The 19,172-nt window shown below is 53.6% G+C and overlaps 9 protein-coding genes across 9 annotated transcripts; 3 read left to right on the top strand and 6 right to left on the bottom strand.

The window, feature by feature from the left end:
- Nucleotides 1-104: 104 nt before the first annotated feature.
- On the bottom strand, nt 105-1,423 carry QC762_600950 (uncharacterized protein; the record flags this gene model as incomplete). The annotated part of the gene is made up of 3 exons (XM_062891790.1): nt 105-171; nt 235-595; nt 655-1,423. The coding sequence occupies 3 exons, from the start codon at nt 1,421-1,423 to the stop codon at nt 105-107; spliced, it is 1,197 nt and encodes a 398-aa protein (XP_062740700.1).
- A 1,418-nt stretch (nt 1,424-2,841) lies between these two features.
- Nucleotides 2,842-3,689, bottom strand: MNH1 (Protein mago nashi; the record flags this gene model as incomplete). Its single annotated transcript, XM_062891791.1, has 6 exons — nt 3,556-3,689; nt 3,464-3,501; nt 3,307-3,402; nt 3,176-3,239; nt 3,033-3,120; nt 2,842-2,982 (listed from the first exon to the last, which is right to left on the bottom strand). Exons 1-6 carry the CDS (start codon nt 3,591-3,593, stop codon nt 2,842-2,844), a joined length of 465 nt encoding a protein of 154 aa, XP_062740699.1. The 5' UTR covers nt 3,594-3,689.
- On the top strand, nt 3,232-7,503 carry SEC26 (coatomer subunit beta). The gene is made up of 2 exons (XM_062891792.1): nt 3,232-6,992; nt 7,052-7,503. Exons 1-2 carry the CDS (start codon nt 4,268-4,270, stop codon nt 7,198-7,200), a joined length of 2,874 nt encoding a protein of 957 aa, XP_062740698.1. The 5' UTR covers nt 3,232-4,267; the 3' UTR covers nt 7,201-7,503.
- Nucleotides 7,504-7,683: 180 nt separating this feature from the next.
- On the bottom strand, nt 7,684-10,461 carry QC762_600980 (uncharacterized protein). The gene is made up of 3 exons (XM_062891793.1): nt 9,761-10,461; nt 8,770-9,597; nt 7,684-8,706 (listed from the first exon to the last, which is right to left on the bottom strand). Exons 1-3 carry the CDS (start codon nt 9,761-9,763, stop codon nt 8,584-8,586), a joined length of 954 nt encoding a protein of 317 aa, XP_062740697.1. The 5' UTR covers nt 9,764-10,461; the 3' UTR covers nt 7,684-8,583.
- A 285-nt stretch (nt 10,462-10,746) lies between these two features.
- QC762_600990 (H3K9me3 methyltransferase) lies at nt 10,747-12,318 on the bottom strand (the record flags this gene model as incomplete). Its single annotated transcript, XM_062891794.1, has 2 exons — nt 10,747-12,007; nt 12,070-12,318. 2 exons carry the CDS (start codon nt 12,316-12,318, stop codon nt 11,027-11,029), a joined length of 1,230 nt encoding a protein of 409 aa, XP_062740696.1. The 3' UTR covers nt 10,747-11,026.
- Nucleotides 12,319-12,407: 89 nt separating this feature from the next.
- On the bottom strand, nt 12,408-13,724 carry QC762_600995 (uncharacterized protein; the record flags this gene model as incomplete). The annotated part of the gene is made up of 1 exon (XM_062891795.1): nt 12,408-13,724. The coding sequence occupies one exon, from the start codon at nt 13,722-13,724 to the stop codon at nt 12,408-12,410; it is 1,317 nt and encodes a 438-aa protein (XP_062740695.1).
- Nucleotides 13,725-13,941: 217 nt separating this feature from the next.
- QC762_601000 (uncharacterized protein) lies at nt 13,942-15,412 on the top strand (the record flags this gene model as incomplete). The annotated part of the gene is made up of 2 exons (XM_062891796.1): nt 13,942-14,380; nt 14,568-15,412. Exons 1-2 carry the CDS (start codon nt 14,215-14,217, stop codon nt 15,410-15,412), a joined length of 1,011 nt encoding a protein of 336 aa, XP_062740694.1. The 5' UTR covers nt 13,942-14,214.
- Nucleotides 15,413-15,832: 420 nt separating this feature from the next.
- On the bottom strand, nt 15,833-17,614 carry QC762_601010 (uncharacterized protein; the record flags this gene model as incomplete). The annotated part of the gene is made up of 1 exon (XM_062891797.1): nt 15,833-17,614. One exon carries the CDS (start codon nt 17,612-17,614, stop codon nt 15,833-15,835), a length of 1,782 nt encoding a protein of 593 aa, XP_062740693.1.
- Nucleotides 17,615-18,045: 431 nt separating this feature from the next.
- Nucleotides 18,046-18,754, top strand: QC762_601020 (uncharacterized protein; the record flags this gene model as incomplete). Its single annotated transcript, XM_062891798.1, has 2 exons — nt 18,046-18,224; nt 18,284-18,754. Exons 1-2 carry the CDS (start codon nt 18,186-18,188, stop codon nt 18,752-18,754), a joined length of 510 nt encoding a protein of 169 aa, XP_062740692.1. The 5' UTR covers nt 18,046-18,185.
- Between the last annotated feature and the right edge of the window lie 418 nt (nt 18,755-19,172).

Below are 19,172 nucleotides of genomic sequence, written 5' to 3'. Positions count from 1 at the left end.
CATCCCTTTGATGTTGGTATCAGTTTTGTGTGTGTCGCAAAAAGTGACGCCGCCCATAGGTATTTTACAGTTGTGTGTCCCCTGCTTCCAAAATCATGACTTCGTCATCTGAACTCCACGGCGCCATAACACCCCTTGTTGGGTACATGTCTCAGCTCTAGCCGTTGAAACCTGAATAGTGTGTGTCAGCATATGACAGAATCACAAGTATCAGTCTGGTCTAGAGCAACTCACTTTTCACTCTTGCTGTGAAAGTAGATCCCGCTCACCTCCCCCTTCACCTGATTAAAGCAAATGTAATAGAACCCCTCAAAACTGGCCCCGTTGATCGTCCTCACCCGGTGGTCGGGCACAAGAAAGTGCTCTTTCCACCGCATGAAGATGTTCTCCCGCTGGGCCATGTCCTTGACCAGGATCTGACCGCCCTTACGCGCTTGCTTAGCATAGGGACGGAAAGGCGCAAACTTTCCCCAATGGGAGAGATCAATCTTGTCTGTTGCGCCCCATGTTGGGTGTTGTGTGATGAAGCCGTACTTGGGGCCGATAATCTCGCCTTCAAAATAGGTCGTAAGTGTTGGGTGGTCATCGGTCAAACCTGTAGAACCCGTATTAGCGGCCCACTCCGTGGTCTCTTGAAAGGAAAGCTTGTCATACCCTGAATCTTCAGATAACCACACAAAAACGACTCGCGCATGTCGACGTATTTGATTTCCACCTCTACATCGTACCGTTGTCGCTCCGATTCCTGAGACCCCTCAAACTTGCTTCCCGGCCGCAAGAAGGACGAAGGCGTGGTTGGTATGGACCTCATGAGAGAGAACTCGTGCCCCAGTCCCACTAGCCCTCTGTCCTCAACCCATCGAGGGCCGTTCCCTACTGGCCCCCAGATATCCACCTCGTAAAGCTCCCCGACAACCGGAGATTGTTTTTCACATCTTGACCTCCTCCTACTCGATGATTCCCCCATTGTTGTGTTTGGTGGTCTTGCGACCGCTCCTTCGCCAGTATTGCCACCACCACTGGCATCATTCTCAGGGCTAACCATCTCCTCATCCTGGTCAGGTTGCTTCTGTGATTCATCTGGCTGATCTGGCACGGGCACCGTCCCTTCGACTTCGAACTCTGGTTCCGGAAGGGGTCTCTCCGACAGAGGCTGCGGTGACATGGTGGCTGATCGCGGAGACTGCGCCGCAATAGGTTCGTTCGTCATGTTGACATCTGTTTCGTAGGCAACCGGGGGGCGGGGATGCCAGCTCGAGGGCGATTGTGGTGACTCGGGCGACTGCGGAGACAGAGCTGGGGGCAGTTGGGAGTGGGATGTGGACGGCATGTTAGACAGCAGCTCCTCAGGATCAGGACATGATGAGAAGGAGAAAGAACGAGGCGACTGGGGTTCGGGCGCGCTCGACGAGGGCGTGGGCATGTTCTTGTCAGCTACGTGAGTTTAAAAGACAGAGGAACGGTATCGGCGACGGGGTGGTTGAGATGTTGTACTGATGGCCGATGCGCAACCGGGGGGGACACTGTGGTTGTGGAGATAGGCGCGCGAGCGTGGGAGGGAAAGGGACCCTTGGCTAGGCACTAGCCCAACAGGGCAAAGGCAGGCCAAGAATCTAGATTCTGGATTTGCTGGATGCACCAGCCAGCGGCGCTGTGTGTTGGCACACTGCCAGAGAGAGTTTGCGATTGTCGCGGCGACGGGAGCGATGAACAAAACGGCCGGGGGCCGTCCGTGGTCGTTGGGCGTGAACGAACGGGTTGAAGCGGCGACGGATGACAGTTGCCGATGGTCTCGTGGGCGGATCGCGGAGTGGTGGAGCTTCAATTCAGTGCCACGGAGCTGCTTTCGCGGGGAAGGGCACGGGCGCGCGGTGCTGTGATTCCGTGGGGTCAAGCCAAGGAGTGGGCGCTGTGGTTGAGACCTTGAGAATTTGGAGGGGCTAGATGGGAAGAGTTCGGGAACAGGATTCGAGAACACTGATGGATGCTGATGGGAGAGGCAAGGGCTTGATAGACCTAGGAACAGGTACCTTGGGAAAGGTAGGTAGGGAACGGATGGAATTCCCGGTGGTTAGACGTTAGACAGACGTCTTCAAGGGAATTGTCCACACCTCACTTGCAGAGCGTCGCGGGAGGCTGGCTTGGCAGGGTGGCCCCGGTTTTTACTTGTCAAAGGGCAAACCCAGTTCCATTGTCATCGTCTTCTGAGACCTTCAAAACTTCCCGCAGCTGAGCAACCAGCTCCAGTATGTCTACTTTTATAGACGATGTTGGCAAAGTATCCAAGACATGGATGGCTGTGACACATCCTCTCCCCACCCGGACCCTAGATCGTGCATCCTATTGACATCTGTAGGTCTGACAGACCTGTCTGTACAGGGTCTGCCAGCATCCGAATCTGGACGTCGACACCACCGAATGTGGCGGTGACTGAGCTCACACCCGCATTTCACCACAGCTGTTCACGAATGATTGGGTTTCTTTCATTCGCCTTCAGCATTAGCTGCTGAGCTGAATATTTATAAGGGACAAACAGCCAGTCGTAAGCGTTCTACTATTCATTGGGGTATCTCCCAGCTCCAGCCTCCATCCGGTAAGAATTCATGATTGGCTCGCACCCAACTCCGGCCTCATTGACAGCTCCCAGACATCTCTACTTTTGAAGATGCAAGACAACCTTATATCTCCGTAACCCATTTTTCTCAAATCCATATTCCAGGCTTGGTAGGGGAGTCAACCCTGTGGGCTGCCCTGTTTTCCTGTCAAGAGGCACAACTCTCGAATTGGCCATCGTGTCCCATCTCCGTCCCCAGGTTCATCGAATACCAGGCGGTAGGTAAATCAGATTGGTTTAATCTTGAAGTGAAGGGCGATGAGACTGAAGACGAGGGCCTTGAGATCTTGCACGAGGTAGTAAAATACTCGCAAGCCTTCTGGGTCGGCAGAATCCGTTACGTCGTTGATCGAGCCAATTTTGGCGGTCTGGGGGACCGTTAGCTGGGCATCAAAACTGCTAATGGGGTACTTCATACCTCGAAGGAAATGTGATCGTTTCCAAGCCGAATCTCCAGCTCTTGCCTTCCGTCCTTGTTCTTGGTAGGCCACTTTCCGTCATCTTCCCTAGGTAACTGTCAGCCTCTGGTTTATGCAAGGCTTCCAGCCTTGGTTTGCGTACTTCATAATTTCGCTCGACTTGACAATGCGCTTGATCTCATCGACAACTAGTGAGCTCACAAACACTATCGTCCCAATCTCGTCAGTCGGTCCGTCCCAGGGTTGCGGTTTAGGTCATGGGATGTGCCGTACTTTCTTTGCGAATGAGGCTATCATTCCTGTAGTTCGAGTTGTTTGCATAGCGGGCTGTGGCACTGCGACCATCTCCGACCACGCGGAAATCGAATTCTAAGAAATAGAAAATATTAGTCTTCCCCGTTCGGAAAATCATCATTGCGACAAGACGTACCCAAGAATTCGTGCCCGAAACGACCTTGATGGCCAGAGCTATGTCCAGGTTAGCCAAAGGACCAAATGTTGAATAAATGCTGTTTGCCGTACTAGTAGCGAATATAGAATGGCTCGTTTGTGGAAGACATGTTGGGTGGTGGGTGTTGACTTGCTTTCCAACAATTCAGTTGACGACAGCGACAACGCGGGAATCTTTAATTGGGAACCCTGGTGGCCGTCGAAGCCGCGACTTGCACAAGAGCATCGGCGGGGCATCATTGGGGACCCCACCAAATGCTTGTCGCAGCTTCACGTGATTGAGCAACTCCCTGCCCGGCTGCCGCTTGGCGCCAGCTGGCTGAGAGCTACGATAGGCCAGCTACCCAGTCCCCCAAATGCCACATCTCCCAAGACAGGCACCGCCGTTGATATTGACCGACTCTCACCAACTGTGACCACATTCGCCCAGAGAAAGGTGAAGCTCCGCTGCCCGATTTCACCCCCAGCGGCCACCTACACAACGACAGCTCGCCTCTGCAGGTCCATTCTGAACCACCAAACGAATTCTTTACGAGCGAGCATTTGGCGTCAGGGGTTACTTGCACAGGCCGGTATTAGGCAAACAACTTGTTTGTTACTGGGCTGTTATTCTGCAGGAGCTCAGGAGCCACGAAACAACTCCCCTATCTTTTCCGCCCCTCAGCAATAATTACTACCCATACGGGGTCAACACCAATAATTCCACCCTAACTCGCAAACACAACCACCCATCCAACACTCTCCCGAGTTTTCCACGGCACGTTGCCGCCCCCGTTCGCCCATCATGTCCTTTCTCGAAAATGCATATACGTTAGTGAAGGACAACTCCATCGATGGCACACCGACATTGCAGGAGCTCAAGACACAGCTCGAGAAGGGCACCGATGAGTCCAAGCTCGATACCATGAGGCGCATCTTGACCATCATGCTCAATGGCGATCCTATGCCGCAATTGCTCATGCACATCATCCGATTCGTCATGCCGTCCAAGTCGAAGCCTCTAAAGAAGCTCCTCTATTTCTACTACGAGATCTGCCCGAAGCTTGATGCCCAAGGCAAGCTGAAGCAGGAGTATATTCTAGTATGCAACGGTATCCGGAACGACTTGCAACACCCGAACGAGTACATCCGCGGTAACACATTACGTTTCCTCTGCAAACTTCGCGAACCAGAGCTTCTCGAGCCCCTCCTCTCCTCAGCCCGATCATGCCTCGAACATCGCCATGCCTACGTACGAAAGAACGCCGTCTTTGCCGTCGCATCCATCTTCCAACACTCGCCCTCCCTGATCCCCGATGCCGCAGACCTCATTGCCACATTCCTGGAAGGCGAGAGCGATCCCACATGCAAGAGGAACGGTTTTGCTGCGCTTGCCAGCATCGACCACGGCAAGGCGCTGGCGTACCTTAGCTCTGTCTTTGATGGCATCCCGAATGCAGAGGAACTCCTGCAGTTGGTTGAGCTCGAGTTCATCAGGAAGGACGCCATCCAGAACTCTCAGAACAAGACCAAATATCTGCACCTGATCTTTGACCTGCTGGAGTCCAACACATCCACCGTCGTCTACGAAGCTGCTTCTTCGTTGACGGCCCTTACCAACAACCCTGTGGCCGTCAAGGCTGCCGCCAGCAAATTCATTGAGCTTGCCATCAAGGAGGCCGACAACAATGTTAAGCTTATCGTGCTGGATCGCGTCGACCAGCTCCGCCAAAGAAACGAGGGCATCTTGGACGACTTGATCATGGAGATTTTGCGCGTTCTTTCCAGCCCGGATATTGATGTGCGCAAGAAGGCCCTCGAGATTGCGCTGGAGATGGTTTCCAGCAAGAATGTTGAGGAGGTTGTCCTGCTCCTCAAGAAGGAGCTGTCCAAGACTGTCGACCAAGAATACGAGAAGAACAGTGAGTATCGCCAACTGCTTATCCACTCTATTCACCAGTGCGCCGTCAAGTTCTCCGAGGTGGCCGCCAGCGTTGTGGAGCTTTTGATGGAGTTTATTGCCGACTTCAACAATGCCTCCGCCGTCGATGTCATCAACTTTGTCAAGGAGGTCGTGGAGAAATTCCCAGCGCTGCGCCCAACCATTGTGTCCAGGCTAGTCGACACCCTGAAGGAGGTCCGTGCCGGCAAGGTATACCGGGGCATTCTGTGGATCATTGGCGAGTACTCTCTTGAGGAGAAGGATATCCGTGATGCCTGGAAAGGCATCAGGGCTAGCTTGGGTGAAATCCCCATCTTGGCTTCCGAGCAACGGTTGCTGGATAACATGCACAGCGAGGAGGAGAACAAGGAACAGGAGCAGACCAATGGACACCCCAAGCCGGCCGCCACTTCGCGCAAGGTTAACGCTGATGGCACATATGCGACTGAGACTGCCCTTACCAGCCAGTCTGCCGCTGCTGCCAAGCTCGAAGCTGTCAAGGCCTCTCAAAAACCACCTCTTCGCCAGCTCATTCTCGATGGCGATTACTATCTCGCCAGCGTCCTTGCCTCGACTCTCACAAAGTTGGTCATGCGCTACTCGGAAGTTGGCTCGGCCGAGTCTCGCACCAATGCCCTCAAGGCAGAGGCTATGCTTATCATGATTTCCGTCATCCGTGTTGGTCAATCCCAATTCGTCAAGGCTCCCATTGATGAGGACTCGGTTGACCGCATCATGAGCTGTGTGCGCTCGCTTGCCGAGTTCAAGCAGCACAAGGAGCTCGAAACTGTCTACCTCGAAGACACCCGCAAGGCCTTCCGCGCCATGGTCCAAGTCGAGGAGAAGAAGCGCGAGGCCAAGGCTGCTCACGAGAAGGCCAAGTTGGCCATTCAGGTTGACGATGTGGTCTCTATCCGTCAGCTCTCCAAGAAGAACACCGGCGGTGGCGAGGACACAGTTGAGCTTGACCTTGAGCGCGCCGCTGGCGGTGACAGCGGTGCGGGCGAGGATTTGTCGGGGAAGCTCAGCCGTGTGGTTCAGCTCACCGGTTTTTCCGACCCTGTCTACGCGGAAGCCTATGTCAAGGTGCACCAATTCGACATCATTCTTGACGTCCTCCTCGTCAATCAGACAACCGACACGCTCCAGAACCTCTCGGTTGAGTTTGCCACTCTCGGTGACCTCAAGGTGGTTGAGAGACCAACAAGCCAGTCCCTCGGCCCCCACGACTTCCACAACGTGCAGTGCACCATCAAGGTCTCGTCCACCGACACGGGTGTCATTTTCGGCAATGTTGTCTACGAGGGCGCCCACTCCACCGACACGAACGTCGTTATTCTGAATGACCTGCACGTTGACATTATGGACTACATCCAGCCTGCCACGTGCAGCGAGACACAGTTCAGGACCATGTGGACCGAGTTTGAGTGGGAGAACAAGGTTAACATCAACAGCAAGGCCAAGACGCTGAGGGACTTTTTGGACCAGCTGATGGCATGCACGAATATGAACTGCCTGACGCCCGAGGCGAGCTTGAAGGGGGATTGCCAGTTTTTGAGCGCGAATTTGTATGCTAGGAGTGTGTTTGGTAAGTTTTTGTTTCTTGATCATGGGTGAGATGATGATGCTGACGATGAGGGAAATTAGGTGAGGATGCCCTGGCCAACTTGAGCATTGAGAAGGAGGGTGAGGATGGGCCGATTACGGGATTTTTGAGGATACGGAGTAGGTCGCAGGGGCTGGCGTTGAGTTTGGGGAGTTTGAAGGGGTTGAATAAGATTGGGAGTGCTGCGTAAGGGTGGAAATGATAGTATTAGAGCAGGAATGGGGATTTTTGAAGTGAGTGATAAAAGGCTGTAATGAACAGTTTTCTTGTTTGTTTGTTTGTTTGTTCAGCTTGTTGAAGCGCTTTGCAAAAAGGTACTTTGTTGGGTTTGTTTGTCTAGGTAGGGGTTAGCAATCAGTCAGTCAGTCGGACGGGATAGGGGTTGGGGAAAATAGAGAGGGTGTGGTTTTTATCTTGTTGGGTTTTCTGATGTGGTGATATGAAGATGTGAGATCATCTTGTGACTCTATCAAACCTTTTCACTTTGTTATCATTCCATTTCACTTTGGCTTATCATCACGATAAAATACCCCCGTAGGGCAAGGTAGGGAGCCATTTGAGGAAAGAAACCAAAAAAAAAAAAAAAAAGAAAAAAAAAAAAAAAACATATCATACTTGGGTATTCCGCTAGATAAATAAAAACTATCTTTCCATCCCCCCCGACCCGACCCGACCCGAACCCTGATGCACCCTACCCGCCCCATGCGAAACGCCGTTTCGAGAATGAATCAAACAAACAGTGACTGGGTTGAGTAGGTAGTCCCATGAAAACATGAAGCCAAACTTTCCCACCTTCATACACTCAGTCAACAAGAGAAGAATGCAAGAAAAACGAGGCTCCTGGTATGGAAATAATTAAGAGAACCTGCGCTTTGCTACCTCCCCCACTACCCACTTCCTACCTCCCCTTTCCTGGGAAAAAAAAAAAAAAAAAAAAAAACTTAAACTTTGATGCGCTTTCCACCCTGTTTCATGCTGCTACTCTTCAACTTCGGGGGGTATAAGACTAGTGACAAGACGGCCAGTGGTGTGGTGGTCAATGGTGCTGTAATGGTGCGTTGGGTGCGGGCTGAAACGTTCTGTGCTCGAGTGTCGGTTTGCGTGTGGTCGTCGGAATTAGGGTGAAAATGGGAGCGTTAATGTTACAGCGACTTGAAACAAGCTGAAATGTCGGCGCTAATAGTTTGTTTCCCCATCAAAATCACGTCGGGCAGAGCACAACGTGATAAGGAAGCAGCCCAGCATACGGATTCCACACCTCGACTCTACCAGATGCAGACGCGTCAGTATACAGCAGAGGTGCCCGGCTGTCATCCAGAATATCCTCGGTCAAACGGGCAAGACGTTCCTGGCGGCGCTCCTGGAACCGCTGGAGGTGGTCATGCAAAGCACGAATGGCCGAAGATGTGCGTGTGCGTCTCCGATTATTCCAGTTTGGACGGAGCGACGAATCAGAGATCGGCAGTGGTTCAGTGTACCGACTATTAGCGGCAAACGGAACAGGTAAGGTGACCTCTGAGCCTGAGGAAAACAAATGATGGGGTGTCTGCTCGTCCGCCGGTGAACAGCGGTCCTACCGGTTGAACACTAAAGCATTGACAACATGACCCTGCTTGTAGCCCTGCTCGAGCAGAGGCGTACTCTCCTTCAGAACCCTGCCCATGTAGGCGATGCGAATCTTCTTGCTGGGAGGTAGCTGTTTGTTGTTAGTATGCGGGAGTCTGGTGGGTTAAATCCGGGGTAAAAGATGTTGGCTCACATTTGCATCCTCTGCGATCTGTCTAGCCAGACTTCTTACAGAGTCTCCCTTGCCAACTGAGACGTTGACATCTTTCGATCCATCACTCAGCCTGGCTCTGATGGCGATGAGATCCTTAACATCAACCACCCCCTTGCCCTTTTCCTCACGCCTCCTCTCGGCCTCGTCTTCGAGGTCGTCCCGTTCCTCGGTGGTCTCCTCCCCGGCAGTCAAGTCTGCCTTGGTGTCATCCAAATCCTCATGTTCCCAGCCTGGCCGCCATTCCAAATTCGTTGGATCCGCCACGATGTGATGTGGTAGTTGGTAGTAGTTTCCAAACGCATCGTAGGCCCCATTGTACAAGTCTCCTGTCGGCAGCGTGATATCGGCAGCATCGAGAATGCTCTGGGCTGTCGCCAGTGCTATCGCCGGGTCCTCTTCGCTAGGCCCATCATCTTCACTTCTCCTCCCAACCTGCCCATTGCGCACAGCCTCTGCGGATGCCCACAAAACCTCCAGCACAGCGTGTAGTGTTTGCCAGATTTCCTGTCGCCCAGTCACCCGAGTATCGAAGAACTCTATCCTCTCCTGTCGCAGCTCCCTGGAGGTCCACGTCCGATTGTAGCTGGTCCACTCGTGCAGTCGTAAAGGCTTGTTGATATGTTGGTCGAGAGGCTGCTGACTGTGTCTATGCCGCCGGCGCGATCCAGAGGCGTGCCCATCATGTCCACCGTGGACGTGAGCTCGGGTTGTTTGGGGCTGTTCATTGATTGCTCGCGCGGAACTAGATGCGCCGCCGCCAGTTGTGTAGGGCGAGCCCGATTCGCCCTCTCGGGAAAGACAGCAACCCTATTGCGCATTAGTTGTATGGTCAACATCAGCAGGCATGTGAAAGGAGGTGGCCGTCTGGCAGTTGCAGTTGCAATAAAGAGAACAAACACGGCTCGGACAATTGATGAGACAAGGGGATTAAACGGGCAAGTCAGTAGCACAAACTTCCTCCAACACATACCATTGTATCTGATTGCTGCTGCTGGCGGCGCGGGGGTTTCCGCTGCACTCGATTTCGCAACTCGTGGGCCGCTCGATCCAGCCGCTTGAATATCTAGTTCATGACGACGAGGAGGGAAAAGCGAGAGGGGGCGTCCGAAACGAAGAGTCAGCTCTTTGCTAAGAAAATAAGCAGAGAGAAGGCTGAAGGAATGAGTGTGTGCTGTTGCGATGCGATGGGCTGCCGACATTGGCTCGTGGTATCGCTGAGGCAAAAGAGAAAGGCTAGGTAGACCCCGAGGTGGGAGGTGGAGAGAAGTAGGATCACAGATGCTCAACTGCCAGCCTCCTCATGGAGCATGAGCCAAGGTCCTGGGCAGCCAGTCGATGTACAACAACAGTATGGGGAGCATGAAGACCTAATGCGGTCAAGAAAGGTCCCAGATGTGTGTGTGTGTGTGTGTGTGTTATCGTGGTGAGCTCACACCAGTCAGTCACTGCCAGCCAACTGGAAGCCCCCACTGAGATCAGCGATCTCCGGCCTGATGCACGGTCCATTCGGCTGCACGCAGTGGACCTAGCTTTGCGGGGCTAGAACCTTAGCGGCGAGCCCAGACTCGGAGCACCGCCTTTCCCTGTCAGCCGATGACAAGACACGGAATATTCCACCATTTCAGACCTCACAACAACAAGACTCCAACGCTTTCAGAATACGGAAAGCAGCAATGCCCCAGACAGACTCATGTCTTGCATTCGTGTCCAAAACAGTGTTTACGTCGACACGAGACCATGACGACGTTGGAACAGCTGCACGCGCACGGATCCGGAACATCAACAGCAAATCACTGTTCATCGGAAGCTAGGTCCTGATTGGACAACCAATTCCACAGGCATTGCTCAGAGCATCACATCAACCAGGTTTTAAGGTGACGAGGACAACAGATTGTGATAGGTTCTACAATGCTCTTATCAGTTCACTATTTGCCTCAAGGCTACTAATCTTGCCATGCGGTCCAGAGCCACTCATGATACGTAATCAGGACATCCAAACTTTGAAGGAATCCGATTTGTGTCACTACCATCCATGATCCATGACGGGACGAGACGGCGGCCCCACGAGATCGATCTTTTCAGGGGAGCACCCCGCATTCTCAAGCAAGCAGCCACATGCAGCCCCAGCAGCACGCTGGTCATTAGGTACACCACTCCGTATCATGACATGAAGGCTTCGGCATCATTGCCCTGTCAAGCAAGCAGTTTTGTTCGTTTGTTTCTCCTGTTCATCCACTCACCATAAGAACCCCCTACACTTCTTCGTCCCACACAAACACTTCGTCATATCCTTCTTCTTGTCATCCGGTACCAATCCCCCGGCGTCCTCCTCCGCCAACCCGCCATCCACATAGTCAAACGTCAACTCCTCTCCCGCCGGTATATCTCTGATGGCAAACAGCGCCAAATCGTGAACATGCTTATCCACCGCATCCCCCACCCTAGCAAAAATCCGCATATTTGGGTCGCAACTGTGGTTGATAAACCTCGTCGGCCCACTCATCCACTCCCCATCCACCTCGAACGGCGGCGCCCTCAACAACGGGTCAGGTGAATCCGGGTCAGAAAATTTGTCCAAAGCAAACAAATAAACGTCCTTTTTATCCGAGATGGTCGACTCAGCTCGCCGGCGGTTGGCCTCCTCGCTGGTGATGATCTCCCCCAAGTACTTATCCACAAACTGCCCCTTCTTGATATCCACCGGACACTTGACCCCCCATCCTCTATTCTTTGTCCGGAAGATCTGCAACGGCACCGTCCTGCCTCGTTCCACCACCCGGTTCGGACAGTTTTTACTGCAACTGCAGCCATCGTGACACTCATAGATTGGCTCACGGCTGTCGAGGATTCTAGACTTGAGCAAGCCGGCTTTGGTGCCGGAGTGGTAGTACTGGAACTTTTGCATCCTGCGGCCACGAGCTGGGGGGGCGTCGGACATGTCCTCGTCGGAGTCGGGGGCCATTTCGTCGAGGCATTCGCATGTTGAGTACATGCACTGCTCGTCGTCTGCGCAATTGCAGCCGGTGCGGAAGGAGGCCCCGGCGATGGGGACGTCGTCGCTTGGGATTGAGCGGTCGATGAATTTGAAGTCTGGATTTAGGACTTCCTTGCGTTCGTCTCCTTTGGCTTCGTTAACGATGGTGATGGGAAGTTTCTTGTGGGTTTTGAAACTACGAATCTGGCACCAGTGGCATTTTTCGGCTTCTGAGGGGTCGGTCTGGGGGAGTGGTCAATAAGAGGGACATGATGTGAGAGATTGAGGGGATAACGTGAGCTTACGCCTGGTTTTCCGTGGTGGAAAAAGTGCTGTTTCATTGCCTCCTCCATTTTGGGTAGTTCGTGAGGTTGTTCGACTGGAATTGATGATGCTCTGGGTGATATTCGATCATGAGACGCGTGTTGCGATAAGAAGACGCGACTAGGAGCAGGGATTGGAATTGAGCGGTACAAAGTGGGGCAGGCGGGTTTGTTTTGTTGGTGGGGTGAGTAGCCTTCTGGCGGAATAGTATCCAGCAAATCCGATGACATTTTTAATCTCTATCTGCAAACGACACCCTAGACGCATACCCAAAAACAAGGACAAACATTAAAATATACCTATCTACCTCATCAATATCTCAAACCCAGGCCTTTACGACAACACCAGCAGAGCCTGTCCCTTTGGATTGTGTCACACGTTGGAGAATACTCAACGCCTGGGTCCCAAGATACAACGGAGTCTTTATCCTCTGTGCCTCCTCGACCGCCGCACTCAGTCCGCTAAAGACATCCTCAAGGCTCGACTCGCCACTTGAAGCATCACCGGCACCCCCGAGCTCCTTGATAATGGCAGGCCCAAGCTTCTCCAGCACTTTACTACCACCAGCAGCGTTGACACAAAGATCCAAGACCTGATCCAAATCCAGACCCACAGTGTGCGCAAAAGCAAGAGACTCTGCAGCAGCACAAAGCAGGATACCTCTCATCAAAGCCAACACCAAAGCCGTCTTATCCTCCTCTGACTCAGCAGTGCCATAAACTGGCCCAACCTTTCTGTTTCCTTCGGTATAGAGTCTCACGAGACTGCTATCGTCGTCCATCGCCCACCCTCTCCCAACAGCAGTGAAGTAGATCTGCTCCGCTGCGCTTGTCATCGGCGTGGCAAAAGAACTTCTTCGCCCTTCTGAGGTGATGATGCTGGTATCCTTGACGATAATCTGAACCGCACTGGCAACAGGCTGGAACTCGGTGAATATTCTGGGTGTTCGGTGCTCGAACATGAAATTCCAAGCATCAGACTCCAGCACTGCTTTTTGAGCCTTGGCCAGATCTAGGCCTAGTCTCTCAGCGAAACCCATCACCTCACTTGCTCCCAGGATTTGGTTTGCCGCGAGAACTTGGTGAACCATCTTCATGTTGCTGCCAGCACCGATGCCACCCTCGACAATGTACAGTTTTGCTGGATCTGACAGCTCAGCGAGCAACGGGCGTCCTTTCTCCAACGCAGCAGCAGACATGCCTGCCATGATGGAAAGAGTGCCATCTGCTGCTCTGGCGGCTCCGCCGGAGACTGGGCTGTCGATCAGCAAGATGTCACTGCGGCCGATGCTGTTGAGCTGGACTTGGAGAGCCTGGACGTAGTCACAGGGGACGGTGGAGCAGAGAAGGACCACGGCTCCTTGGGGAAGCTTCGGGACGGCAGCATTGGGGCCATCCAGCAGAACAGACTGGGCTTGCTGGGCGGTGGCCACCATTACGACGACATGCTCCTTGTTGAGGACGGCTTCTGCTGGTGTTGTGGCGGTTGAGCCGCCTGCTTCCTCGAACCGTTTGAGAGTTGGGGCCCAGACATCAAATCCGGTAACTGGGTAGCCTTGCTTGATGAGGTGGGTGGCCATGCCGAAGCCCATGGCTCCGAGCCCGATGAAGGCAACAGGTGGTTTCTGGTCGGCCATGGTGGTGATGTTTGGTTCAAAGTGCAACAATTGAGGGACTCGGGGGGTTAACTGGTGTTGGTGACTGCTAACTCGGCCAAGACTTTGCAGGCAATATCAGTGAGATACAATGAGTAGGGGGGTGGTTAAGATGCTGAGTGCAAACCACGACAGCAGAAACTCCGACACTCGGCCATGCAATCCAACCGGCCTGCCCGTAAACACATGTTTTTTTTTTTTTTGATCATTTGTCGCCCCTTGGGATATCATCTCACGCTGGGCTATGCCGAGACCCGTCCGGATGAAGTCCAAGTCCCACGCAAAGTCCCCCGCGGGAGTTGGTCACTGACCCACGCTTCTTAGCTCACAGTCCCAACGAGCTTCCCCGCTTTGTAAACTTTTGCATCTCAACTCTGAACATCAATTTCACCCCCTCAATCCTCCAGAACTAATTATGACGTGACTCCCTGTCCCCGCAGGCGGACTGCCGCATTTTGGCTAATATTCTTACATGCACCGGCGCATCACCGCACGTCCCGTCAGCCGGCCTTGGCAGGTCAATCATCGACCTTCCTGTATTGAGGAACCCGAGGGGGCGGCAAATCTCTCGGGTTATCTGGGCACGACAGAGAAAGAGGTGCCGATGATATCCCGTAGGATGATTGATGAGCAAAGGAGTGAGTCTGCTTTCAGCCAGTGCCTTTCCAGGGGGGGTATTAAGTCGAGAACTTACAGCATCTCACACTCAGTCTTGGCAAGACATTACTGGTGTCACTCACTCAACACCATCACCACTATCACTATTCGTTGACAGCTCAGTCAACCCACCGCCACCCACCATGGCTCCTAGACCCCCCCTTTCAGAGAACCGCTCCATGAGCATTCTCAACAAGGCCCTCGCTGGGGGGTACGCCGTCCCAGCCATGTGCTGCTACAACATCGAATCCATCATCGCCACCGTCAGAGCTGCCGAAGCCGCCCGCTCCCCAGCTATGGTCTTGCTCTTCCCGTGGGCGATTCAATATGCTGGTGACGCTCTCGTCAAAGCCGCCGCTGAGGCAGCTCACTCGGCCTCGGTCCCAGTCTCCCTCCACCTGGACCACTGCCAGACACCCGAGCTGGTCCGCAGGGCAGCCGACATCCCGGACGCCTTTGACAGCATCATGTGCGACATGTCGCACTACGAAAAGGAGGAGAATCTCAAGCTCACCGCTGAACTGGTTCAATACTGCCACGAGCGCGGTATCGCCGCAGAGGCAGAGCCAGGACGTATCGAAGGTGGCGAGGACGGCGTAGCTGAGACTGCTGACCTCGAGGGGCTGTTGACTACCCCCGAGGAAGCGGAGGAGTTTGTTGCCACCGGGATTGACATGTTGGCGCCGGCGTTTGGGAATGTGCATGGGGAGTATGGACCGAGGGGGATCCAGCTGGAGTATGACCGGCTTGATGCTATCAACAAGAAGGTCGGGGATAGGGTCAGGTTGGTACTGCATGGGGCTGATCCGTTCGATGAGGAGATTTTTAGGAAGTGCATGGCGGGGGGGGTGACGAAGGTGAATATCAACAAGGGGATGAATAATCACTATGCGTGGACGCAGGAGAAGATGAGGGGGAAGCCGTTGACGAGTGTGATTGAGAAGGGGACGGAGGCGATGCAGGTGGCGATTGAGAGGTATATGCATTGGTTGGGGAGTGCTGGGAAGGCTTGAGGATTCTTTTAGACCTGCCTAGAATAGTTGAATTCGATTATCATGTGTATTTCTGCATTGATATCCTTTCTCCTTTAACTACCACCTCGCTATTTGACGGTTTATATGCGAGGTATGGTTTTGAAAGCTCAATAGCTCACAGGAGTTCATTTGGATCCCATGGATCCTGGAAGAGTAATCAAGACGTTGGCATCATCGCGGATTCCAGTTGATTCGGTGATCAAATGAAGAGAGCCCTTTGTGGAGTGTGGATGCCTGGAGGAGGAAGTAGGAAGGAGCGCCCAAGTATCAGGACATACAAACCACACACAATCCATGAATTCACAGTAGAGTACAACCAAATTTATTCCGAATTACTGATCTCTAAATCTGATCGATCCAACCACGAGAAAATTCAAACCCTTCATCCCCAATAGCTTCCTATTCTGAAATTGCAGCAAGCAGTCCCTGAATCACCACCATCGCGCCCCAAGCACCCGGATCTGGTGGCAGCTCCTTGCCGTCTGTCCCAGTACCAACATACGTCGCTCTCCCCAATCTCGCCTTCAACTTCTTGGTGTTCTCTGATCCCGCTACCGCAGCAGCGACGCCCTCCTCCAAACTCTTGGTCGCCGCCATAGCTTCGACAAACGGAATCAATGTGTCCATGACAGTTCGGTCGCCAACCTTGGCTGGTGTGTACTGCTCGAGATGATGGGTGGCATGTGAAAGGGCCTTTGACCATAACGATACCAAACCTTCTGTCTTGGCTAATTCAAGGTTCTCCTGCAGCGCGGTTCTCATTGACACGAAGAAAATGCCCAGGATACCACCAAGTGTTCCTCCCATCTTGCCCTCAAGAATCTCCTCGAGCTCAGTGAGAACTTCGATTACCGATCCCTTGGCAGCAATCTTGTGTGGCCCATCAATGGCCTCCAACAACGCCTTGGCACCAGTTTCGAGTGTCAAACCACAGTCGCCGTCTCCCATGATGGTGTCCCACCGTGTGAGGTCTGGTTCGGATTTGATGAGGTCATTGCAGGCCCGGCGGAGCATTCTCTCCAGGAGCACGGGGTCAATCTTGATATCTCTCGCTTCATCAATGACCTTACGCTCTTCGACTGGCGGTTGAACAAGCTGATCGGCTCTTGGACGACGGTATCTCTGGGATCCAGCAACAGCTTCCCATGCTGTATCGGTCTTGAGGTCGAAGAATCCTTTGATCTGGTCGAGCGAATAGGGGCTGGTCGCTGCTACCCCTGAAAGGTTGATGACTGAAACGGAGAAGGCGGGCGCGTTGAGCGATGTCTCGATGGAGCCAGCGTACACACGCACGGGCTCGATGTTCCAGTCGGCCAGGAGCTGTTGAAGGAGCTCATCGACAAGACCTCCCATCTCCAGGTTTGACATGCCGCCGAAGTTGCTGACCAACAGCACCGTCTCATCTCCGGGGTTGAACTTGACGTATCCTCTCACAGGATCGGTCTCGTCCAGGCAGTATCTGAGCATCTCCTTCACCAATCCCTCCGCTGAAGGAGCCGGTGAGAGCTTCTTGTAGCCGGGTTCGTTGTGTGGTCCTGTACCAATCTCCACCACATCGGGGTCAAGGGCACCGTGCTCTGTTCGACCGGGGACATGGCAGTGGTCCAATGTGGCGGCAATGCTGACGATTTGGCTGTTGACGGCAGTGCCGAGATCGAATAGCTCGCCCAGCGAGAGGCCTTCTGCAGCTGCAGCACCGAGAACCTTGAGCACTCCTATTTGAGCAGCCAGTCCTCGACGACCAACTAGTGAGCCCTGCTTTCCAATCGAGACATCGTCGCCGCAGATGAGCATACGACACGGGTTCCCCTTTGCCTTTGTCTTCTCGGCTGCCAGGCCGAAGTGAAGGCAGTCCCCGGTGTAGTTGGTGATCACCAGGAGTGTCCCCTTGTCTGATGGTACGGCCTCGACAGCAGCCAGGATCTGTTTAGTGCTTGGAGAGGCGAAGACATCACCGCCTACGGCGGCGGCCAGCATGTTGGTGCCAACATAGCCAGACCATGCTGGCTCGTGACCGGAGCCGCCACCGCTGATGATACTGACGATCGACTTGGGGGATTCGGGGTCGAAGACTACGCGGTTGGTCTCGTCGAGGTTGAGTCTTGGGTTGCTGGCAACAATGCCTCGAAGGGCCTTGGGGACAAGCCCCTCGAGTGAGGAAAAGAGGTGTCGTTTGGACATGTTGGCTGTCAGAATGTGGTGTGTGAAAGTTCACGTTGGAGTGGGAGTGAGTCCAAGTCGAGCAGCGAACAACAGCCAGTGACACAATATTTCAAGTCAACTCCCGGACACACCACCGGGGAGGCCTGACGCGGCATCCGGTCCAGAAGCCAGAACCTGCACATCAGATCGGATATGGAAATCACCACCGGGATAATTCACCCCCTCCCTCCCCCTTTGAACCTTGCCGAGCGAGTAACACATGTCCCCCTCGATGATCGCCTCATGATGGGCCACTTGCCGGTATGCGGGGCGTTTAGGGGCGTACGGGGAGAGGGGCAGCGTGCAGTGGTTTCCCCCTCCCCCCCATGCAGCCTCCTGGAACCGGGTGGTAGTCTGGTGCTTCCAGGACGCAGCCGGAATACCCGGAACGGAAAGGCGGCTTGGATAAATAGCGATTGCCGAGTTCCCTAGTGGGAAGGCAGTGTCAAGTTGTTTTTATGGGACTACATTACATTACTACTTTGGCGAGCAGCAAGGAGCCGCTGGTCTGGAAGTTCGTCAACGACATCGCAACATCATCACATTCAACATGAGCTCACCACAGTGGAAGATTGCCGTTGGCTGCGATGTGAGTATACTCCTAGGACAGATTTGATATCACGGGCTAATGATTTGATTTACAAACAGGACGCCGGCGTGAGCTACAAGAACAAAATCAAAGAAGACTTCGCGGCCGATCCCCGGGTCATCTCAGTCGTCGACGTCGGTGCCACGGGCAAGGAGGACAAGACGGCATACCCACACATCGCCGCGGCGGCGGCCAAACTCGTGGCCTCGGGAGAGGTCGACCGAGCTCTGTTGATCTGCGGCACTGGCCTCGGCGTTGCCATTGCAGCCAATAAGATCAAGGGGATCAGGGCAGTCACCGCACACGACAGCTTCTCGGTCGAGAGAGCGGTCCTCAGCAACAATGCCCAGGTGTTGTGCATGGGGGAGCGGGTGGTGGGACTGGAGCTTGCGAGGAGGCTCGCAAAGGAGTGGTTGGGATATGTCTTTGACGAGAAGAGCGCCAGTGCTGCCAAGGTGGCTGCCATTCATGAATACGAAGAAGGGGAACATGGTCTTTCTGGGGCGGCGGAGGAAGTGAAGGGTTGCTGATGAGGGCGGGAATAGCGAGTTGGATTCCAAGAGACGAGACAGGATACATGTGAGAGTGGCGCTCCCAAAAGGGTAATCCGAGGATGTTTGGTGTTGAAGGCGCCACTTTGGTCCAGAACAGATCTTCTTGGGGGGGTGGGATCCAGCGAGGAATACAAGCTTCAAGTTTGCTCCATTTTGCCTGCGTTTTTCCACTTTGTTGATTGTTTGGGTTATCCACATTCTGGGGGGGCCAAGAAGAACTTGTCGGCTCAGCGAACCCTATCAGGCAGTTGGAGCTCCAGTTCCAGCGAGTTTTGGAGCATGCTGTTGTTGTGGTGCTGCTATTGTTACCCTGTTTATTGGATATCAAGATGGGGACCCCCGCTATGTCTGGGGGCGGGTAAATCGTTGGTGGGACGAGCTACAGCGGGTTTTT

The sequence above is a fragment of the Podospora pseudocomata genome, chromosome 6, assembly GCF_035222375.1.
Source record: "Podospora pseudocomata strain CBS 415.72m chromosome 6, whole genome shotgun sequence".
Classification (NCBI taxonomy): domain Eukaryota; kingdom Fungi; phylum Ascomycota; class Sordariomycetes; order Sordariales; family Podosporaceae; genus Podospora; species Podospora pseudocomata.
This window is presented reverse-complemented; position numbering and strand designations above follow the sequence as displayed.